Source organism: Salvia splendens, chromosome 19, assembly GCF_004379255.2.
Source record: "Salvia splendens isolate huo1 chromosome 19, SspV2, whole genome shotgun sequence".
NCBI lineage: Eukaryota > Viridiplantae > Streptophyta > Magnoliopsida > Lamiales > Lamiaceae > Salvia > Salvia splendens.
Window position 1 is genome coordinate 20,400,236 of NC_056050.1, and position 24,726 is coordinate 20,424,961.

At 40.8% G+C, this 24,726-nt stretch overlaps 3 protein-coding genes across 6 annotated transcripts; all 3 read right to left on the reverse strand.

Moving 5' to 3' along the window:
- Positions 1-819: 819 nt before the first annotated feature.
- LOC121779340 (rust resistance kinase Lr10-like) lies at positions 820-3,287 on the reverse strand. Of its 4 annotated transcripts, none has more exons than XM_042176667.1 (4): positions 2,739-3,287; positions 2,444-2,501; positions 2,242-2,331; positions 820-2,136 (listed from the first exon to the last, which is right to left on the reverse strand). In XM_042176667.1, exon 4 carries the CDS (start codon positions 2,116-2,118, stop codon positions 868-870), a length of 1,251 nt encoding a protein of 416 aa, XP_042032601.1. In that variant the 5' UTR covers positions 2,119-2,136; positions 2,242-2,331; positions 2,444-2,501; positions 2,739-3,287; the 3' UTR covers positions 820-867. The 4 variants fall into 4 exon arrangements, with proteins under 4 accessions (XP_042032601.1, XP_042032600.1, XP_042032598.1 ...); XM_042176666.1 differs by having other exon boundaries at positions 2,444-2,473; positions 2,556-3,287; XM_042176664.1 differs by having other exon boundaries at positions 820-2,501.
- A 12,318-nt stretch (positions 3,288-15,605) lies between these two features.
- LOC121779143 (rust resistance kinase Lr10-like) lies at positions 15,606-16,724 on the reverse strand. The gene has a single exon (XM_042176477.1). It carries the CDS (start codon positions 16,698-16,700, stop codon positions 15,606-15,608), a length of 1,095 nt encoding a protein of 364 aa, XP_042032411.1. The 5' UTR covers positions 16,701-16,724.
- A 3,398-nt stretch (positions 16,725-20,122) lies between these two features.
- LOC121779144 (rust resistance kinase Lr10-like) lies at positions 20,123-21,118 on the reverse strand. Its single transcript, XM_042176478.1, has one exon. The coding sequence runs from the start codon at positions 21,101-21,103 to the stop codon at positions 20,123-20,125; it is 981 nt and encodes a 326-aa protein (XP_042032412.1). The 5' UTR covers positions 21,104-21,118.
- Positions 21,119-24,726: the final 3,608 nt, after the last annotated feature.

The following is a 24,726-nucleotide window of genomic DNA, read 5'->3' on the forward strand; positions in this document are numbered from 1 at the left end:
ACATCTTTTACAAATTCTTCTACCCAAAAATGAATATATTAACCGATATTTTGCATAAATTTAACCGACGACTAAACCAAACTATTTATTAAACTCATTGGTTAGATCATAAGCTAAAAAATAAATGCTCAAAAGCATTAATAACATTTAAGGAAAACAAATGATTAAAAAGATATAAATATTCAAAATGATAATGCAAAATTAATTAAAATCTATCTATTACTAATATTATAAAAAAGGAAAGGTACTACTTCGCCTTTAATTAAAATATTAATTTCACTACTATAAATGAAAAATTCATTCCAATTAATTTTACACTACAAAATATCTCCTGTTCATGTCCACGGTTCCTGGTACATGACTTACATGAGTTCACTTTTTCTTAATTTTTTCTACTAATGTATCATACTTAAATTGAATAATTTCAAACAATATTATGAGCATAATGGTTTAGAATAACGCCAAAGTGCCAATTACCGAATCTTGAACATCTTAGTACGTAATAAAACATGGTACTCCCTCTATGGTGGAGGCATTTATTTTGGATTTAAGAAAAATTATTTTAAATTAGTTAAGGAAAAGGAGAATAAAGTAGAAAGGAAAAATGTAAAGAGATGAAGAAAGAGTAAATAAGAGAGAGTAAAGTACTTTTTGCCAAAAAAAGAAAATGACTCAGCTACAGGGTGACAATCGAAAAAAGGAATACGACTCAGCTAGAGTAGTAGATAAATTCCTTGGATCGACACATGTAGGATTACTATATATTCAAATACCAATTTCGCAAGGAATCAATACATAAGTTGTTATAAGAGCCAAGTCTATATTTACATATACTCTTCAGCAGTAATCTATGAAGAGGAAGAAATATCATAAGGTAGCCAACATAGAGCTAGTGGAATATGAAATCTCAGATTGATCGACATTAATAACAATATTGTTGGACTGAGATGGGTACCTAGGAATCTGTAGACGTTGAACATTACCTTCCAACATTTTCAATACCATACTCATTGATGGACGATCATTTGGATTCATTTGTATGCACCACAATGCAACTATCGTCAACTTCAGAGCAATATCCCTAATGCTATCATCATCGTAGCCAACACCTTCAATAGCTTTGAGCATTTCAATTTCTTTGCTTTGGTTAAAACACTCATAAATCCAATTTGGAAAATACTGATCTAGACCATCATTCACTCCTACCAAGTCTTTCTTTAAGTTTACCATTTCCACCAACAACATCCCGAAACTATACACATCAGCCTTGTACGACACTTCCCCAATACTCCTGCTAATTAGTTCTGGAGCAACATACCCTATGGTTCCTCTAGCAGCGGTCATGGTCACTGCTTTCTTATCTATGGAGAAAAACTTTGCCAGCCCAAAATCAGATATTTTGGGTACAAACTTGCCATCAAGAAGTATATTATGAGGTTTGATGTCCAAATGTAAGATCTGAACATCACACCCTCGATGTAAATACTCAATCCCTCGAGCAGCTCCCACCGCAATCTCAAACTTAGTGTCCCAATTTAAGGAACTCTTTTCTTGTCGATTAAAAAGGTACTTTTCGAGGGAACCATTTGGCATGAAATCATAGACAAGGGCACGCTTGGAGCCTTGTGCACAATAGCCCACCAATGTCACTACATTGACATGGTGTATCCTTCCAATAGTTGCTATTTCATTCATAAAATCTGGCCCATTTCCTCCGGATTTCTCCAACAGTTTAACTGCTACATGAAGGCCACTTCGGAGCTTCCCTTTGTAAACAGAACCGTAGCCTCCTTCACCCAGTTTTTCTTGGAAACCTTTAGTCATCCTTTTCAGATCCAAATACGAGTACCTTATTGGCACGAGTTTGTTATCGCCTTGTAGGTAGCTTTCTATAGCATCATATGTGGAATAACGCCTTCTTCGGAATTTGTAAATCAGAAACCACACAGCGAAAGGACCAATGATGATCCTTGGTGCACATATGATCATACTCGAGATGACACCAAACAAAAACATAAATTTCTCCAAATCTTCATATGAAAGACAGCACCGATGCAATTCATAATCAGACATAGATGTAAAGCGCACCAGTGAATATGAATTTAGGTGCCACATCATCTCCAAATGAATAGGTAACTGCAAGAACATCGGATACATGATGATAATGAACGAATATTTGACCATCAAAACAGATAAATGAATGATACTACTAAAAAGACAAACGAATGTAAAGTTTCTTACAGTTTTCCATCAAAACAAATGACAGAACCAAAGCACTGGCAAATCCCACTGTGATCGCCACAAGGATGTTTACTGCTGCAGTTAAACAAACTGAAGTATTTTTGACAAAATTAGAACTATAGCAATCATACCCACTCTGTCTTCATTGATGTCACAAACTGATAAACAAGACAATACTATCAACCATTAATCGAGAGCGCACCTACAATGGCGAGAAAAAGCACGAGAAGCGCTGCACGTAACAAATTTCAAAATCGTAACTGCAACATAAATATAGAGCCCCTTGATAAAAACTAAATTTAGAGCTTAATTACCAATGATTATGAAATCAGATCCGATTCGAACTCCATTAGGAAATAAATAGCAAGTGAAATAGTATGGCCATACACAAATGCAAGAGAAACAAAAAGAAAGTTATTTTATAAACAATAGTAGAAAGACTGATACTGAGATTATAAAGAAGGGATGATCTAAAAAAGATATGTAAAGATTCTTACAGTTGCGAACGCTGTCCTCCCGTCCCAGCTACTTTGCTTGGGCAGTTCCTGGAGAAATGTCCCTTCTGGCCACAGTTGAAGCACCCATCGGTTCCGGCCTTGCATTCTCCGTGATGGTTCCTTGAGCATCTTGCACAGCGAGGGGCCTGGGCTCGGCGCTCCACAGCTTGAGTTGGGGCAGTCTGACGCCCACTGTTCTGCGGTGGCCTTAGAGCGAACTGTGACTTCTTAGCTTCAGTCGAGACGTGGTCTCCTTCCCACTTCATCTTTTCTCGAGGGACCTGCTGTTGTTGCAGCGGTGGAGCAGTAGTGAAAGGTGCAGTCGGCCTCTCCTTAGGCATGGTTGCCTCGATGTCAAGGGCTCGGCCCAGTGATTCAACGTAAGACAGACCTCCATGGCTAGCCAGTGCCATTCTTATCTCTGACATCAGGCCGGTACAGAACTTTTCTGCCATTTTCTCGTCTGTGTCCACTAAACCAGGCGCATAGCGAGACATATCGCAAAACATCCTATCATATTCAGTCACTGACATCCTTCCCTGCTTCAGATTATAAAATTCTACATCTTTTGCCTTGCGATAGCTCTTGGGAATGTACTTGTCGTACAGCTCATTCTTAAACTCTTCCCAAGTTAGGAGTGCCAATTGCTCCCGAGTCATAATCTTGCTCCCTGTCAGTGCACTGTAGGAAATCGAAGATGCGCTCTATAGCACGCACCTAGGTCTCTGTTGTGGCTGGGTCTCCCAGACCATTGAAAACAGGTGGGTTCTGTTTGAGAAACACTTCTTCCACCCGCCTCTGTTTCCTTGGGGCACATATTCCGTTACTTCTGCATACCTCCTTGGTCTGCCCGCGCGTCTCCTGGGTGGCATTCTGGTTACAAGATAATATTAGTATCAATCATCCACAAACTTCATTTAGTCATGTATGTGGTTCCCTAATGATTCATTTCATGTTTCATGCATGTTCTTTCATGCACATACTTAAAGATAAACGAGCAGAGAGTCATAATTTGTGCAACCTCATAAACATTCATCATAATAGGGAAAATTCCTCTTGCGAGGGCTTAGTACTTGTTACAAATGACGGCACAATCGTTCTACACAGAAAAGAAATGAAAGCTAGTCTACTACGCCGACGTGGCCACGACCCGTCCAACAGACCCTACTCTGAGTCGCTACTGATCCACACTGGGTCACCGTAGCTCGTCCCCTGGAAGGGCATATCAATCGGTGACCACAACTCCACCTCATACTCGGGTGCGACGGTAGGCTGTGGGACCTCTAGGGGGTCGGCGGTGAAATCTCTATCCACATGCTCTACGTAAATCTCTATCCACATGCTCTACGTAGAGATACAGGCCCTTGTAGAAGGCTAGATCCATCGGATGGAGGGGCTGATGTAGCTCCTCGTGATAGGGCTCCATGGGAGGTGGAGGAATCACAGGTAGAGGCTCGATAGGCTGTGGGGGAATGATCCCCATCATCAAGTCTGCGAGGCTGCCAATCTGTGGCTCCTTGGTGTTGTTGTCCTCTATCATCTCCTCCTCTGGACCCTCCTCGGGATCCTCCTCGTCGTCTCCATCCCCTGTGCCGCTCTCCATCGGCGCGAGTTCGTCGCTAGAATCCGACGTGTCCTCCATCTTTGCCCTGCCTCTCCGGCGGCTGGGAACTCGGGACGACTGTCCCTCCTCGAAGATCCCGTCTGCCCCCGCATGAGGGCCAGTGGTGGCAGACTGCGGAACCTCTCGCTCCCTGGTGCCTGTGTATCTGGCGGAGGCCTGTTCCCAAAATGGAAACATCCTGCCGAGACCGCACTCAAGAAGACCGACATATCTCCTATCGGCCCATAGGTAGGAGGCTGAGATGAGGTATATAACTGGGTTGTGGCCGCCATCCACCCTCGCCACTCCGGTGAGAATAACTCCACGAGTCTGACTATGCCCTCGTAGGGCTTCACCCCGTACCGGTTTGCCTCGTCCCACAGCTTTCCATAATGGGTGACGAATTCAGCTAGAGTATCCCCGTGACAGCGCCGGTATGTCCTGTAGTAGCGCACGACTGCCTCGGAGTCGGCTTCTGCCCGGAGTGGTCGTCGTTGAGTATAGCGCTGACGTGCCATCTCTACATGACAAAGATAAGGTTCTCAATATAGCTCGTGACTGAAAATATATATAAGTATACGAAAGGCTGAGTAAAAGGTGGTATGAACTGATCCGTTGTCTCCCGAAAAGGTCGTACTAAATCTTTCTGTGGCTATATCTTATCATCGTTTAGTATATATATATATACATATATAGGGAGATGATCAAAATAAGTATGTGTTTAAATCCAGAAATGCAGACCAAATCTTGGCCCTAGGATTAGATGATCTAATGGTCAATAATCAACCAAAAACACGGAAGGTCATAATTAAGCAATTTTAGGTCATATTATAATGTTTGGGTTTAATGTCATGCTAAGATCGTTTTAGGTCATGCTAACAAAGCATGACCTAAAAATTACCTAATTATGACCTAAAAGTGACCTAATTATGATATTGTTCTGCGTTTCTGTATTTAAATTTAGTTTTGCATAGATCAAAACCCTATATATATATATATATATATATATATATATATATATATATATATATATATATATATATATATATACTATCTGTGTGCTCAAAGGAATGGACTTCATTTCGTTGCTGTCTATAGGTCGTACACTGGTACTTTATAGTTCGTTGTTGCTTTCTTATAATTTCTTGGAATTAGGGGTTCACCCTAACTGATGGGTTCAGTTAGTCTCGTCGCCCTTGAAGGCAGTACCAAATTCTCGTTCTACTTGTACTTGGTCACCTATGTCCCACCTAAGGTACTTTTCTAAAGCACTCTAGGTTCGCATACATAGTCCCACATGACATCTATACATTTCTATCAAGCTCTTTGAAAAAAAACACAATACATTAAGCATATCTTATGCAAAGTATCAACTATCACGTTGCATCACGCAAATATTTCAACAAACATTTTCATTCCTATATAGGGCCGTGAAAATACATTTTTCTCTTTTTCTTAAAATCTCATAAAATCTATTTTCCTTCTCAAAATGGGAAAATAATTCTTTCTTTAAAAACTTTATTCTGGAAAAGCAGTCGTCAACCCCTTTTTTCTTCTGCAGTTGACCGTGTCGAGCCGAGGCGTTGGGATCCTTGTACTTATCATTTTACTCACTTCCTAGTCTGGCCCTATCATTCTGGACTGAGGCTTGAAGGAAGGTTCTTGGGTCAGAGCAAAAGAACGGTGCTCTGATACCACTTTGTCACGACCACAACTCCCTAGTCAAAGAAAGCGTAGATATTTCGGGACTAAACTTACTAAATAGTCTCAAACTTATCATGGATAATACTTAATTCCACGGAAACATTGTCTGACTGTGATAAAGGGTACAACCATATCGAATCAGAGTAATTTCTGGGTGCATAGTCTTTTCTAAAGCAAATTCTAGATCTTGTAGTGGAAGAGTACCAAGACGATGTAATATGTATGAAGACATACTACATCAGCTACCTTACTCCTTAATTTATTTTCTTTCCCAACACCTCCTCCGCTTCGACAACGATCAACCTACACATTAAGGAAAACAAATGCAGGGCTGAGTACTTGGTATACTCAATGGTCTCAAGCCGAAAACATTTCTCTTTTAGTTGTCGGCCAAACTTGAGGTCGGTATCCCTATCCGATGCCGGCGAGGATGAGGTGGCTAGCCAGCTCGCTGGACCTAACTTAGGTAGCCCCGACGCCAGCCCGAGCAGTTCCCAACGCCGGCCGCAAGGAAGGAAGAAGGCGACGGCCAACCGCTGTCGCGTCGCGACTCCATACGCTCACGCTCCCTTTGTGCCACCAAAAACCCCCGCCAACTCATTGTGGACCCTTTTGGCCCAACTCAATTTGGCCGATAGGTCAAATATGACCCCCGAATAACTTGATTCACATTTGGCAATGATACGGGGTCTCCGAAGAACATTGGGGATAGGGCCAGAGGAATAGTCTTCCACGGGGTATTTTTAGCCTTTAATTATGTATTTTTTATTTTTTAGGATTTTAATTATGTATTTTTATTTTTTAGGATTTTAATTATGTAATTTTTAATTTTTAGGATTTTAAGTTTATAGTTTTTATTTTTAGGATTTAATTATGTAATTTTTATATTTTAATGTATTCTTAGTAATTGAAGTATTTAAATTAAATAATGGAATGGTGGGACCCTCGAACATGTCCTTGCGAAAGAGCATGGATGTGGGTGTTGTGCTCTTGGGGAAGAGCATGGAGTAAAAAAGTAATAAAAGTGGTCTGGGCCCACATTCGTGCTCTTGCCAAAGAGCACAGACGTGGATGCTCTTATATGTGTACAATGTCAATGTTAAATTGTGTTGATATCATTAATACACTATATTGACATTGCGATTTAAAACTCTGAATGTGGTGTTAATCTTTTATTTTTAATATTAAAATATGAAAAACGAAATTACACATGACAAATTATAGGCCATTAGATCTCTTAATTCATATGGTCTTAAATTAGTTGTAGTTAGTAATTAAGGGTGAGTTAACAATTGATCACACCCGTATTATCCATATTATAAAAAGGTAGTGATAAATTTGCAAAAGTATATATACATAATGATATAATTTTTCTATTTTCATAATTTCCGAAAATAATGGGAATTATCCTTTAAAATTGATTTTTCAGTTGACTTAATCACCCTGCACGATATTTAAAGAATAGATAGTGATTTACTTTTACATAATACTATAGAAATACTCATCTTTAAAATTAACTAAAAAATATTAAGATAATGATTTATTTTTGGATATTTAATAAAATATGAAAAAAGCTAATTAAGAAAAATATCCCAAAATGAAAATAGCACCAAAATAAAAGGATAACATAAATAGAATAAACTTAGCACCGAAATGAACAAGAAAAAGGAATCTTCCAATACAAAGCTAAGAGTGTTTACAATAGGCAGAATAAGCTTAGCACTAAACTGAATCCTTTTTGCTGAACATACTATAAAGCGGAACAGCCACGTAACAGTCGTAAAAAATTTGTCCACCTAGTCATCCTAGCTAAAAAACTTGTCCGCCCAGTCATTATAGCCACAAAATAAAAAAAAAACTTGTATTTATAGAAATTAATTAATAAAATTAAAAATTAAAAATTAAAAATTAAAAATTAAAAATTGGAACAGCAGACCTCCGCAGCGGCGGTAGCTCAGCGCGCTATAGGCTGCCACAGCGCCGCCTCATGACCCACTGCCTCCGCCACCACACCGCCGCATACACGGCTCTTCCTCCACCGCCTTGGCGCCGTCCGTCCCTGCAATAGTCAGCCGCTGCGGTCTTAGGATACTCTAACAAGCCAACAATGCATTAATCGCGACTACATCTCCTGACGTCACTCTTGCTGATTTGTCGCCTTGCCGGAGAGTGGCTGTCGCGGCGCCGTCGATTCCACATGTAGTAATTTTGAATTTTGTAGGATGTGTATCATATTTATTTGATTACATTAGTTTACAAATAAACTAAAAACTAATTTATGGTCAGCTATTGTGGCACAATTTACTGAAATATATATCCCATCTTCTATCCAAAAATGAATTACAAAATAAATGCTCAAAAGCATCAATAACCGACCCATCGACTTCATTAAAATAGTCAAAACCTCTATACAGTATGTAATTCAATGACGATTGATTTTTCAAAGTAAGTTAATGATGATAGATAGTTAAGTGCAGAGAAGTCTACAAACCCATACATCAACTGATACGAGGGTACTCGTATCGGTTCCGGCAGCGCGAAGTCGCCGGAGAAGGGTTAGGTTCGTTCGCGGGATCCTCCCGTCGAGCAGCCTAGGGTTCTCGGTCAATTAGGGTTTGACGAGATGAACTTGCGAAAAATTAAAGTACGAAAAGTAGGAAAATTATGTTGTATTGATTTCTTGATGTTTCAACGTACATAACCCCCTATTTATAATACTAAGGACCCTAGGTTTGGTTCGACTCAATTCGATTCGGGAAAGAACCAACAAGAAAACCCGAAACGAACTCGACTTAGAAGTTCCAAAATAAAAGACACGAAAATAATAAAAATAATAAAAATAATACCAAAAATCTAAAATAAATCTAACTAATGCGAAACATAATCTTTGAACCACGCGGGTTTCCCAGCGCGCCTCGTCGACCGTTGCGGTTCCTCCCTTGCGACTTCCTCATCGTCGCCGCTGTCCTCATCGAGCTCTCCGATCGCCTCCGGCAGCCCCCCACCGTGCTGGGGCAATGCGTCCGTATCAACCCCCTCCCTGATAAGAACGTCCTTGTCCTCAAGGAGCGTCGGAAAACGGAGGGCGATCGTAGCAAGCGGCTCCCATGTTGCCGACGACTCATCTTCGCCGGACCACTGCACCAATAACTGCTCAAGTGCATTTCCCCCCTGAAGTGCAGTCCTTCGGTCCAAAATCTTTAACGGGAACACAACCGAACGGCACCCTACAAACTCCTTTGGAAGATTCCCGAGTGTGACGGCAGAACCACCTTCCACTAACGGCTGAAGCAAACTCACATGGAACACGTCATGAATTCGCGCCCCCTCGTGTAATTGAAGACGATAAGCCACTGGCCTGATTTTCTCCAGGACTATGAAAGGGCCATAATACCGTTGAGCCAGCTTTGCAGAAAGTGGCCTTGCGGCGGAGTGTTGCCTATATTGTTGCAGCTTAAGGAGGACCTTATCACCAACTTGAAACTGGACGTCACGACTATGCTTATTGGTGGTCGCGTGCTTCCTCTGCTGGGCGCGTTCTAAGTTCTTTCTCAACTCCACCAGCAGCCTTGACCGCTGCTCAATCAATTCACCTACTGCTGGCTCATCCCGGAATCTGCCTGCTGTCGGCTGTACATCGACGAGGGCTGGAGGCTCGCGGCCATAGAGGGCACGAAATGGAGTGGTGCCGATGCTCTCATTGTGGAAGCAGTTAAGAGAGAGTTCTGCCCAAGGAAGAAAATTCGCCCATTTGGTCAGACGATCTGCCATGAAAGCACGCAAATATTATTCTAACCCCCGGTTGCGGACCTCCGTTTGACCATCGGATTGTGGATGATAAGCAGTTGAGAAATGAAGTTTATTGCCGCTAAGACGGAGCAAGTCCCGCCGAATATCTCCCAAAAAAATGGATCAACGTTAGAAACAAGAGTTTTAGGAAAACCGTGATGCTTCACCATCGTATCAATGAATAGACGAGCGACCCGCATCGCATCAAACCGGGCCGGCAGGGCGGCAAAGTGCGCATATTTTGATAGACGATCCACCACCCCCATAATCGTCGTATACCATTTTGAGAGCGGTAACCCCACAATAAAGTCCATCGAAACATCCTCCCAGACCTGTGTTGGGATGGGAAGTGGTTGGAGTAGACCATCCGGCTTTTGCGTGGAATACTTCGTCGTCTGGCAAGTCACACATGCGGCCACAAAAGCCTTCACGTCCCTTCGCATACTTGGCCAGTGGAAGAAGAAGGTGTTCAACCTACGTAGAGCCCGCTAGAACCCGGGATGGCCTGCCTGAGGCGTGCTATGGTGTTCGTATAACAAAGCATCGCGCAAGGCCGAATCCTTGCTCACCATCACGCGCCTGCCCCAATAAATCAAGCCATCGCTCAAGGAAAATTTAGGATCTGTTGTGTCGTCCTCAATCTGGCGACGCAACTCGCACAAATCTGGTGCAACCGTCGTCTCCTCTTTCAAAAGACGCACTAAGTCAGGCATGGGATGAGCAAGAGCCGTGAAGAGGGCTGCATCGACATCTGGCTCTTCGTCTCTGCATGACAGTGCGTCGACGACCCAATTCGCGGCGCCCGATTTATACTCAATTGTGAATTTATAACCCATCAACTTGCGAACATATAGGTGTTGTTCCGGCGTCTGGATGACCTGCTGCGGGAGTTCCGACAAGCTCTTCTGATCACTTCGAATCACAAACTCCCGACCCAACAGATATTGGCGCCATTTTATGTACTGCCTCCACGATAGCATACAATTCATTGTGATAGGTGGAGGCACTTCTGCGACGAGGACCTAGTTTCTTACTGAAGAAGGCCAATGGGTGACCATTTTGCATAAGGAGTGCCCCGATGCCAGTGTCGCAGGCGTCGGTCTCCAAATAAAAGGTCTGTGAGAAATCCGGAAGGTGGAGAACCGATGCCTCATCATGGTCTTCTTAAATGCCTCGAAGCTGTCTGCTGTCGCGGGTACCAAGCGAAGGATTCTTTCTTGAGCAGGTCAGTGAGAGGAGCCGCAATCATCGCATAGTGAGACGAATCGACGATAGTATCCCGTGAGACCCAGAAAACCCCTTAGCTGTTTTACCGACGTCGGCGTAGGCCAGGGGAGCATGGCCTCAATCTTGACGGGGTCAGCCTTAAGATTCCCGTCGGAGATGAGGTGCCCCAAGTAATCCATCGTCGTGCTGCAGAAGGAGCATTTGGATAACTTAACAAAGAAGCGGTGAGTCTCCAAAATTGACAAAACCTGATCGATGTGGGAGAGGTGGGAGTCCAAAGTCGGGTTTTTTTTCCCTCAAACACCATCACGGTGGGGGGGGGGGGTTAGGCAGACCCCCAACTTGTATATATCAAAACATCAAAGAGACATACATTAACCAAGTCCAAAAAGTGACTTGGTCCGCACAAGAGATACAAATCACAAGAGCTAACAAAGCTACTATGGTATCCCCACAGACCGGGTACTACCCATCTAACAATCGATAGAACTAAAGAGAAAAGTAACATAAGAAACGTGATAAGCACAAGGATGGTGACCAAGGATTGGCCATATCCAAAGGGAAAATAAAAACTATAAATCAAAGCCACGAACCAAGTGTAGAAGTCATCCATCTCGATATCTGAATCTAAAGTTCGGATAGCCCAACTGGTACATCCTCACGAGCGACTTCAAATACTGAGGCACTGAATCCGCGTCATAGAAGGTGATGGCAGGGGTCTGGACCCCCCTACCTGCCAGAAAATCGGTTGCCCGGTTGCCCACTCTATAGATATGAGAGAACCTAACCTGCAGCTATGAGAGCAAAGTACGAATGCGAGCCATGTGATGTCTCACATCCGCTGCTCCCCCGCGTCCTGAAGTGAACACCGCGACCACTGCTGCTGCATCCATCTCGACCCAAACCGGAGTCCAAAGTCGGGTTGAAATATGCAATTCACGGCAGATTGAAATGTTGACGGGGCGTTCGTGAAGCCTAAAGGCATAACGAGGAACTCAAAATGTCTGTCGTGAGTGCGGAAAGCCATCTTGTAAGTGTCCGACTCATGCATCCGGATTTGGTGGTAGCCCGAACGGAGATCCAATTTAGTGAAGAAACGAGCGTCTCCTAATTCATCAAACAGCTCGTCTGCCGTAGGAATTAGGAAGTGATCCGACACAGTTGCTTTATTTAGGGCTCTGTAATCGATGCATAACCGAAAAGTACTATCCTTCTTGCGAACCAGCAGGACCAGAGAAGAGAAAGGGCTCTGGCTGCATTGAATTACTCCCTGATCCAACATGTCCTTAACTTGTTTTTCAATTTCATTCTTCTGGAAGTAAGGATACCTGTAAGGGCGGACGTTCACTGGTTTGGAGTTGGGCAAAAGGTGGATCCGGTGGTCAAACTGGGCTCGGTGGTAGCCCGTTAGGAAGCTGAAAAACTGTCACATGCTTGGCGAGGACCTCCGCGACTGCCGGCTGCAAATCCAAGGGAAACTCGACCCCCGACAGCTGCGGGTCAGAATCGGATTGGGGCATCGTTTCAATCAACTCATACAACTCGAACACGGACGAATGCGCCATCAAGGATGCGAACGAGGTCAGCGACAGTTGAGATGGCCCCGCCGTCGTGCCGGAGAGGACGATCAGTTCATTGTTGCAGACAAACTCCATAGACTTCGTAACAAAGTCAGTGGGGACCCGGCCGAGGAATTCCAACCAATCCATTCCCAAAATAACGTCTGGACCGTGAACTGGGAGGACGTGCAAGTCAATAGAAAAATGTGTCCCTTGCATCGTTAGACGGGTGCACATGCACATATGAGAGCACAAAAGGGATTCACCGTTTCCAACGTAAACCCGGAACGGTTTGATGGCAGTCAAGGGGAGGCGGAGCTTTTCTGTGATCGGAGGGTGTAGGAAATCGTGAGAGCTCCCGGTATCAACCAAAGCAGACACAGGTTCGGACCCGATTACGCCCCGAGAGATTAGGAGACTTAGATCAACGACGCACATCCATTGCCAATAAGTGGGACAAGTCTACTGATATTACTTCCTCCGGAATGTAGTCCTCAGGGAGGTCAACCGGATCATCCTCATCCTCGTTGATACCCATATATGCCAGAAATCGGTGCTTGCAAACATGGCCAACTGCCCATTTTTCCGGACAGTAGAAACATATGCCCTGCCTCCTGCGCTCAGCCTTATCTACTGCAGAGAGACGAATGATAGGGGTACCCGAGTCCTGGGTGCGCGGAACAGGTTTGCCAACTGGAGCTGGCGATGCCTTGCTGATGGAGCCCGCGGACGGTGCTGCTGTAGACTGGCAGTTGTCCCGCGGCTACCACTGGCGACGGGAAAAAGGGGCCGGCAGCTGGGCCAACTCAAGTGTGCAGGCAGCAAGCTGTACTGCCAGCGCGATTGCCGCGGCCAGCGATGTCGGGCGGTGAAGGAGGACCTCGTCCTGGATTGGTTGTTTCAGTTCGGCAACATACAAGTCGAGTAAAATATGATCAGGAACACCTACAACCTTGTTTTGTAATTTCTTAAAAGCTAGCTGGTATTCAGATACAGTGTCTGTCTGCTGCAGCTTCTTGAGGAGGCCAACATGGCTGACGTAGCACTGAGGGTTAAACCGATGGCACACGTCATCCAAGAATTCATGCCATGGCACAAACTCGTGGCTGTCGCAGTAATTCCAAATCCAGTTAGCGATGACCGGTTCAAATAGCATAATGACATAGTGCAAACGATGTGCCTCCGGTGTGCCCACGTGATCGAAATAAAACTGGATTCCACGAATCCAGTTATTAACCTCCGTGCCATCGAACTGCGGGGATTCCATCTTGATCGTGTGCGGTCTCTGATCCGGGGGAAACGTCCCAAATTGCCCAGTCAGGAGTGGTGGGCCCTAACAAGAGGATGCACTCACCATTTGTGGACGGGAAATTGGTATGTGGTCCAACGAGTGATGATCCGCCATGTTATGATGTCACGACTGAGGAACAGATTGCGGCTGCCGAGAAGGGCCGACCGTCGTACTTCCAAATTCCGGGAACGCATAAGGGTTCGCCGAGCCAGCGGCGGCCATGCCTAGGGTTTGCGAACACCCGGCGGAGGCAGGCGGCGGCCTGGAATGATCCATCGTCGAGACTCCTACTGATAGTGTCGGGATATAAGGAATGGGTGGCGCTGTGTAGGCCACGGAGAATGGCAGCGCTGGTTTGGGCCGATCGACGAACGTTGACTCCGGCGGATGAAAGGAGGACACATCCATACGCGATGTCAGCTCGGTGATTGCCGCCATCAGCTGTACCATCTGCGAGGCCAGATCAACCGCTGGTTGTTTCGGATCCAAGCTTGACGTCTGCGGTGCTAGGGTTACGCTGATCGCCTCGGTGTGACCTATGCGTGAATTGCTGGTGGACATGGTCGGAGAGGATAATTGCGGAAGGAAGAGAGCTAGTGAAATCACCAGATGATACGAGGGTACTCGTATCGGTTTCGGCAGCGCGAAGTTGTCGGAGAAGGGTTAGGTTCGTTCGGGGGATCCTCCCGTCGAGCAGCCTAGGGTTCTCGGTCAATTAGGGTTTGACGAGATGAACTTGCGAAAAATTAAAGTACGAAAAGTAGGAAAATTCTGTTGTATTGCTTTCTTGATGTTTCAACGTACATAACCCCCTATTTATAATACTAAGGACGCTAGGTTTGGTTCGACTCAATTCGATTTGGGAAAGAACCAACAAGAAAACCCGAATCGGACTCGACTTAGAAGTTCCAAAATAAAAGATACGAAAATAATAAAAATAAAAAATACCAAAAACCTAAAATAAATCTAACTAATGCGAAACATAATCTTTGAACCAGGAAACCCAGCGCGCCTCGTCGACCGTCGCGGTTCCTCCCTTCCGACTTCCTCATTGTCGCCGCTGTCCTCATCGACCTATCCGATCGCCTCCGGCTGCCCCCCATCGGGCTGGGGCTACGCGTCTGTATCATCAACATTTATAACTCCGTGTTGAAATTTTCGTCGCATTAATTTTCTTTTTGGCACTATGAAATATAATTATTGATCCCATAAAATACATCTTTCATATTCTTCTATCAAAATTAATGAAAAAAAAAATTTCAGTAATTCACCACCAAAAATATTTACAGTTGTGAATTAATAACTTTTTAACTATAATTCACCACCAAAAAGGTAATTAGCACATACTCTTAACTCTGTACATTTTGAAATTCATTGCCAAATTAAGATAATATCATTGTAATTTGTTACTACAACTTATAATTATATTTATATTATTTTATAATTTTAAACTGGATAAGGTACCAAGCATTGCTATACATGATTGGCATAAAAGGGGGTTGTTAAACCTCTCACACCAATTAATACCCTATTTATATATGGGACGAATAAAGAATTCCTTAATATGGAAGCAAATAACTAACTGATAGTAATATGGTAGTTCACTTCATGTTACATACGATTATGAACATATCACAAATACACAACTAGTGGAACCTTATTCTAATGTAAAAATAGATGAAACAACAAATATTTCAAGCATTACTAATAATCTCAATAATATTGCTATCATTGTTATCATGCAACAATGATAAGGAAACATTTGAATCTGTAGGCGTAACCCAGTTTTTTTTCTCATATCCTGCCATATACGCTGGGTAATTAGGGATCTTCAAATGTTCGGCATCACCTTCTAACATCTCCAACACCTTATTCATTGATGGACGATTGTCTGAACACATTTGTATGCACCATAACGCGACAATAGTCATCTTCCGACCAATGTTTCTATCATCATTTTCATCAATATTTCCAGTGTCAATGTTCCTACCTTCGTTCAAGTGGTCGTATATCCAGTTTGGAAAATACTTACTAGATTCATCATTGTTCCTTGTCAAGTCTTTATTTAAGTTTACTATTTCCATCAACAACATCCCGAAGCTATACACATCAGCCTTGTAAGACACTGCACCAATACTTCTATTGATAAGTTCAGGAGCAACATACCCAATAGTTCCTCTAGCAGCCGTCAATGTCACTGCCTGCTTGTTTGCGGCACATAGTTTTGCAAGCCCAAAATCTGATATTTTTGGGACGAACTTATCATCAAGAAGTATATTATGAGGTTTGATGTCAAAATGTAATATCTGGATGTCACAACCATGGTGCAAGTACTCAATCCCTCGAGCCACTTGAACTGCAATCTTAAATTTCATGTCCCACTTCAATCTTAATGAAGATGCTTTTTCTTGATTGAAAATGTACTTGTCAAGGGAACCATTTGGCATGAAATCATAAATAAGAGCACGCTTGGATCTTTCAGCACAATATCCAACAAGTTGGACAACATTTACATGATGGATCCTTCCGATAGTTGCTATTTCATTGATGAAGTCTTGCCCATTTCTTGTGGATTTTCCAAGCAATTTGACTGCTACAAGATGACCACTACGAAGCTTTCCTTTATAAACAGAACCAAAGCCTCCTTGGCCTAGTTTATCTTCAAAATTCTTAGTCATCTTCTTTATGTCCGAATAGGAATATCTAATTGGAGCAAGTTTGTTGTTACTTTGTAGGAATGACTCTACTCCCTCGAAAGAGGACAAAAGCCTTCTTCGGAATTTGTTCATCAAAAACAAAAATATCAAAGGACCAATGATTATCCTTGGCGCCAAGATGATGATTCCAGAGATGATGACTGAGATAACATGGAAAAACAAGAACGAGTACATTTAGTAATATGGCCAAAAAACTAGTGCTAAAACAAGAACTTGCATGAAGTAGAAATGAAAGGAAAACAAATGCAAATTATAATATTTCATCATAAATATAGAGCGCACCAGGAAACTCGAGTTCACTAACTTCATTTGGGACGACGTAATAAAAATATCGCCATATACCAGCTATACATACATAATAAAAAAAGTGAATTCAATAGTACAAGAAATGATGATCAAATTACGCATCTTAGAAAGAGAAATGAATGTAAAGATTCTTACAGCTGTGGATGTAAATAAGCAAGAGAAGTGTTCCACATCCAGATCCCATGATTATGAGAAGGGGGTTTAATGCTGCTGTTAATAAAACTGAAGATTTTTTGTGACACAAAATTAGGAGTTAGTATCAATCAATCTTCTCCAATGTGAGACGTTTAATAAATTAAGTGCGCACCTATAATTGCCACACAACTCACGGCAAAGGCTGCACACATAAATACACATATACAATATACAAGGATTAATAGTGTTGAAATTAATTTAAAGTCATCTCACTACGTAAACTCTGCTGAATTTGAGATAGTTATATACTACAACATAAATTTAGAGAGCATACCAATGAATGTAATGTAATTCGTTGCTTCCACAGTGTGAATGTAGTAGTCTGTGAATTACAAAGTTACATTTAAATAAATTAATAGAGACTAATTAACAGAAAAATGAAATTGAAAATTCTTACATTTTTGTATCCCTGGAGTAAAAGAGAGTAGTAATAGCCCAGTAATAACGATGATGATCGTCACAGGAAGGCTTATTCCTGCAATTATGAAAACTGGACATATCTTTCAGAAAATTAGATCTCTTCTTGATTGATATGACAAAATTGATGAAGAAGAAAAAAAATGTTAAGTAGGCACCTAGAATGGCCAGAGGAATTAGGAGAAACCCTGCATAATTAATCATTAATTAGGTAGTTATATAAATTTATGTAGAGAGTATATTGTTAGAATTCAAAGTGTTTATCCTTACGAGTAGATCCTAATAAGTTAGATCCGACTTTCTCTGCATTTAACAGAACCAAAAGCGTTAGAATATATGCAAAGAAAAGATTTGTCGTTGTGATAAGCAAGCGTGTCGTACCCCACAATGACCGTACGATTGTAATTCTGCAAGTGGAACAGAAGTAAAGATCAAGTCCATACAAGAGAGACTGATGGATTTCCGAAAGTGAAACATTCGTCACATCCATAATGCCCGGCCACGATGTTAGGACTATTAGATCTACTCCACACATATGTGGTACCTCTGAGGCCATGATATGTCCAATGTATACATAACGAAATCCGGGATGTGATAAATTATAGGCGCAATCTTGAGTAATGTCTTTAAAGAGGGAAGTATCGTTCAACGGACTGGGGCAGCTAATCAAGTTAAGTGACAAGTTTAGAACGGGATCTGGATAGTAGTATAGACCAGTAGTGAATTCGAGATATGAGGAATGGATGGGGAAAGAGCAGATGTCGTCGTTGTTTATGGAAGCATCAAGCAGCCTGATGGTGGAATTTTGGTAGTTGATGGATTTGACAAAGTATTTGATAGAGTTGTGATAGAGGAAGGTGACATTGTTTTCGCAGGTGAGTTCATATATGGAATGGCCGCAGTGGATGGGGTCGCTCTTGATGCGGAAAGGGAAGCTGATATTGCGAATAGCACCGCAGGCTGAAGGACTGCATTCCTTTGCATCAGAAGAGTGGAAGAAGAAATGGAGTGAGAGAATCAAAGTGAAGAGGAAGATGATGAGCTTGTTCTGAGTTGTGATCATGCTTGAATGTAAACTAGTGAATCATCTTCTTCAAATGAATAAGAATGGTATAAGTAAAAATTGTAGAAATATTTTAATGGAGTAACTATTTTGTGTCGACAATAACAAGATCCAAATTATAGAACAACGATATTTAAACATGCAGGCCGGCAGAAACGACTTCAGTTAAGGACTTATAGTAAAGGTCAAAACATATCAAAGAAAACGTAGAATAATTATATTAAATAACGCATAAAGTTGATGAAAAATAGGAAAAAAATGACATATCATAGTCACTAAAATCTGGCTGACAGCTGTGTCTTTTCAAGAGCTCCACATTCACCTGAGTGACCTCCAACTAAATCCTCACCATCTTGATCATCAAGACCTTCAGTTTCATTGTTGGATGTTTTGCTTTCAGAAATGCCATATTTTGTGATCATAGACCATATTTCTGTTGATCATGACCTTTTGCTTTACCTTCTCAGTGCACCACTCCCAAGCATCATACACATTACTTCACAGTTTCAAATTTTCCCAACTTCACATGACCATAAGCTCTATATCCAAATATTCTGAACCTGCTATAATTGTCAAGCCTGCCATGCCATCTATAGTTGGGAGTGTCATTCAAGATTGCAGATATTTATTAGTAATTTTTGGCATCCCAGCAGTGAACAACATACATCTCATTTCACAAAAACTACATGTCATTGTTTGTCTTTGAATTTATGCACATTCAAGGCCTGATTCACGGCTGATTTTGGCAGCTCCTTCAATTTCCTCAAGAGTTATGGTTTTTGCAGCTCCATCTTCTCCTTCGGTTCAATTTGCCTAATTGCATCAAAATCAACATGGCTTTCACAACCATGGTGCAAATACCAGATCCCTCGAGCCACTTCAACTTTAATCTTAAACTTCGTATCCCAATCCAATGAAGAGGATTTTTCTCTATTGAAGATGTACTTGTCAAGTGAATTGTTTGGCAATGATGAGGGCATAGATAATATGGAAAAACAAGACAAAATACATTTGTGATAAGGACTTGTGCTAAAACAGTTCTTGTATTACGAAGTAGAAATGAATGGAAAACTGATGCAAATTTCATTAACTTCAAAGGGGAGAAAAGGTAAATAAAGTAGAAGATAGAAAGAGAAAAAAAAATATGAGAGGGAGTAGAAAAGGTAACGGAAGAAGGAGAAAAAGTGAGTAAAGTATGAAAAAAAAAATTTATTTTTGAAATAAAACTATTTTTCATGGACGAATGGAGTATAATTTAGTTCGCACTTGTATTATGCACACAATTCACTACAAGCGCTGCAGTACATACACAAGTTATCTTCACTACTTGTGATAATTCTTTTCAAATAACTCAAAACCCTTTCTCTAGCTCAAAACATGCCAAAACTATATGAGATGAATTAAATAAATTCATCAATATAATTCACAAGACCATAAAAGTACATAACTAATTAATGGCATGGCAATTCACTCTGATTACGAAAAGCAATATACTTGTACAAGAGAGGCCGATTCAAGCATTGCTAACTATCTCAATAATGCACCTACCATTGTTATCATGCAACAATGATGTGGAATCATATGAATCTGTATTCCAGCATTCTTCCTCATTTTTATCCATATACACTGTCTGTGACGGATAATTAGGAATTTGCAGATGTTCAACATCACCTTCTAACATATCCAGTACCTTATTCATTGATGGACGATTATCTGGACTCATTTGTATGCACCATAACGCAACAATAGTCATCTTCCGAACAATGTTTCTATTGTCATTTTCATCAACATTTCCAACGTCAATGTCCCTACCTTGGCTCAAGTGGTCGTATATCCAATTTGGGAAATACTTACTAGATTCATCATTGTTTCGTCTCAAGTGTTTGTTTAAACTTACCATTTCCATCAACAACATTCCAAAGCTATACACATCAGCCTTGTAAGACACTTTACCAATACTTCTATTGATAAGTTCAGGAGCAACATACCCTATGGTTCCTCTAGCAGCCGTCAATGTCACTGCCTCCTTATTTGTGGCGCATAATTTTGCCAGCCCAAAATCTGATATTTTTGGAACGAAATTATCATCAAGAAGTATATTGTGAGGTTTGATGTCAAAATGCAAGATCTGGATGTCACAACCATGGTGCAAATACTTAATGCCTCGAGCCACTCCAACTGCAATCTTAAATTTCATTTCCCAATCCATTGGAGAAGTTTTTTCTCGGTTGAAGATGTGCTTGTCAAGGGAACCATTTGGCATGAAATCAAAAATGAGAGCACGCTTGGATCTTTCAGCGCAGTATCCAACAAGTTCGACAATGTTTACATGATGGATCCTCCCTATAGTTGCTATTTCATTGATGAAGTCTTGCCCATTTGCTCCGGATTTTCTGAGCAATTTGACTGCTACAAGATGGCCACTTCGAAGCTTTCCTTTGTAAACAGAACCGAAGCCCCCTTGGCCTAGTTTTTCTTCAAAATTCTTAGTCATCTTCTTTATGTCCGAATAAGAATACCTAATTGGAGCGAGTTTATTGTCACTTTGTAGGAATGACTCTACTCCCTCAAATAAGGACAAATGCCTTCTTCGGAATTTGTATATCAAAAACCCGATTATCAAAGGACAAATAATTATTCTCGGTGTCCATATGATGATACTAGAGATGATGGCTGGAAAAAGAGAAGAAGAATGCATTTAGTAACATGACCAAAAAACTTGTGCTGAACAGTAAAAAGTAGAAACAAATTCCTTGATTCATTATAAGTATTGATATTTAGAAATGGGTTGAAAACTAATGCAAATGATATCCGTAGGTCCATGATTGGTCTCTTTTTCTTTTGGATACAAATTTTAAGAAACGCAAAGATGAAAAAGTTAGTGGAACGTGAATGAAATGGAATTAGTGAAATATAAGGTAATATTATATTTTAAGTGAAAATGAAAGTATTAAAAGAATGACCAAAATGACAAAACGAAACTCTTATTTCCTATTACCATACTTGAGAACACCAATTGAGTTGCCAAGGGTGCCATATTTTTGTTGAGGTATACCAATTGAGTTGCCATATATTTGTTCCCATCAACTACATCAGATACACAACATCATCGTCATCGTCATCGTCATCATTATAATAAGTAATTAAGAGAAAAGAAATTAAAGATTCTTACAGTTGTGGATGATATTATAGAAGATTAGCAAAAGAAGTCCAGATCCGATGATGATAATCACAAGGGGATTTAGAGCTCCAGTAAAACAAACTGGAGTTATTTTTAAGGACATAAAGTTAGCAACTTTATCCGTTGTGTTTGTAGTGAGACATTAAGCAAATTGCGCACCTATTATTGCCAGACATGTCACGACAAGCACTGCAGATATACATTACACAATATATAAGGAACTAGGATTATAAGACACCCAATATGTTAAAATTCACTAAACTCGGTAGCATTTTATTCAGGTAACACTAATATCTTTACTTATTTTAAATTCTTCTTTCAAGAGATGACTTATGCATATTAAGAATACTACAGCATAAATTTATAAAACTTACCAATGAATACAATTATGTAATTGGCTGATAGCAGCCCTTGATGGTAGAAGTCTGCCAATTAAAAATGAAAAAAAAAGTGTAATAGTCATTAAATCACGAAGTTTGGTCAAAATCCAATAAGGTCTAGTACATAAGATTTGAAATCATAAAAATTAAATAACGACATCCATTATCAAAAGACACATTTTGTACAAAATGAGAAAGACTGGAACTTCGTAACTTATATTTACGATTTCAAACATTACGAGACTGGCCAGAACTTGATCAAATTTCATAATTTAAATAATAACAATTAACTCAGAGAAAAATGAAAGTAAAGATTCTTACAGGTTTGCATCCCTCCCCGAAAGGAAGTTAAAAAGAATAATACTAACAGACCAATAATTCCTATTATGATCGTCACAGGAAGGCTTACCCCTGCAATTATGAAAACTGAAATTTCTTTCACAAAATTAGTTCTCTTGTAATCTTATAGCCATTAATAATAAATCTAGAGAAAATTGATAAATGACAAAGAAAAATAACCTAGAATGGCTAGAGGAATTAGGAAAACTCCTGCATAAATAGATAATAATCATTAAATTAGGTAGTTATTATTTAAGAACATAATTATAAGCTGTTAGTATTCAAATGTGAATCCTTACGTGCAGGTGGTCCTAATAACGTATATAAGAGTTTCCCTGCATATATTTTCCATAATCAAAATCATTAGCATTAGCAAATTAGTGATGAAACTCAACTAACATTCTTGCTTGGTTTCTTACTCCATATTGTGACTTGTTCGCCGCACCAAGAACAGAAGAAGAGTTCAAATCCATACAAGACAGATTGCTGGATTTCCTCAAATGAAACATTCTTCTTCGAGTACTCGAATCCTGGCCACGATGTCATCACTATAAGATCCAATTCACATGTTTGTGGCACCTCTGAGGCCTTGAGGCGCCCGACCTTTACGTATCTAAATCCAGGAGCGGACGAATACGAGGCGCAGTGTGGAGTGATGTTTGTGAAGAGGGAAGAAGAATTATGTAATGGATGGGGGCAGCTAATTAAGTTAACTGACTGTTGTAGAATTGAATAGTAATTGTAGTAAGGATCGATGGAGTTGAAAGGAGGAGGAGAAGATGAGGAAGGGATGCAGAGTGTGTCATTGTTTATGGAAGCATCAATCAGCATGATGGTGGAGTTTTGGTAGTTGATGAATTTGACATAGTATTTGTGAGAGTTTAGGTGGAGGGAGGTGATGTTGTTTTCGCAGGTGAGTTCGAATTCGGAACGGCCGCAGTCGTTGGGATCGCTGGTGAGGCGAAAAGGGTAGCTGATGTTGCGAATAGCACCGCAGGAAGAAGGAACGCAGTTTGCATCGAGGGAGAGAATCAAGAGAGATGAAGTGAAGAGAAAGATGAAGATGAAGATGGAGTGATGAGATGTGATCATGGCTGGATGTGAAGTTTGCACATTTGATTGAGTCTTCTCCAAATCAATATGAATATGAAGGGTAGTAGCAGGCTTATTGTATTCAGCAATAATAACAAACGCTCCAAACACTACAACCTCTAATTAAAAATATACTAATATTTTGAATGATGCAGGCCAAACAGAGTGCAAAAAATAAATGAGACAAATATAAAGATGTGAATTATGATAATGACTTATAAGTCCAAGAGCAAGCAAAGCACTTGAATGTTTGATAATCCAATAGTTTCTTCCCTAGAAAAAACATTAGTGTCAAAGTGATGGAGAAATTCCCTACAACATTGTTGATAGATAACCGATAAACCTGTACATCATTGTTTATTTCATGACCCATGACCCCAAACTGTATATATACTTAACTATAATGGCAAACCCCTTTCCCACTGTCTAAAGCAATAGCAGTGAATCACTTACAAAAAATAAAAGATGATTAATTGGCATAAAAACTTGCTTAAATGGAGCAAAACTTGCTTAAATGGAGAGCCTATACATAAACATAAATAGTAAGCGTTACATTGTTTTTAAGCCCATTTTAATCATGGTAAACTCATTAATAATATCGCAGTTCACTTGTTTCCTCAAATGAACATTCTTCTTCAAGTACTCGAATCCCGGCCACGATGTCATCACTATTAGATCCAATCCACATGTCTGTGGCACCTCTGAGGCCTTGAGGTGCCCGACCTTTACGTATCTAAATCCGGGATGAGATGAATACAAGGCGCAGTATGGAGTGATGTCTGTGAAGAGGGAAGAATTATGTAATGGATCGGGGCAGATAATTAAGTTAACCGACCGTTGTAGAGAGGAATAGTAACTGTAGTAAGGATCCATGGAGTTGAAAGAGGAGGAGATGAGGAAGGGATGCAGAGTGTCATTGTTTATGGAAGCATCAAGCAGCCTTATGGTGGATTTTTGGAAGTTGATGGTAAAAGAAAAGCTGAAAACTCATTTGTGAAGATGAAAATAATGTTGCAGTGAAAATTATCACAAAGAAGACGCAACGAATTGATAATGTTTTTCGAAATTGTGTTTACAGCTGCTGCTACATGGCTTATATACTAGGCAATTGATTCATCTAGACTA

Bases quoted from the DNA above. Each gene is read 5' to 3' on its own strand.
- LOC121779340 (XM_042176664.1), bottom strand. From the start codon at position 2,184: ATGGTCAAATATTCGTTCATTATCATCATGTATCCGATGTTCTTGCAG.
- LOC121779143 (XM_042176477.1), bottom strand. From the start codon at position 16,700: ATGAACAAATTCCGAAGAAGGCTTTTGTCCTCTTTCGAGGGAGTAGAG.
- LOC121779144 (XM_042176478.1), bottom strand. From the start codon at position 21,103: ATGACTAAGAATTTTGAAGAAAAACTAGGCCAAGGGGGCTTCGGTTCT.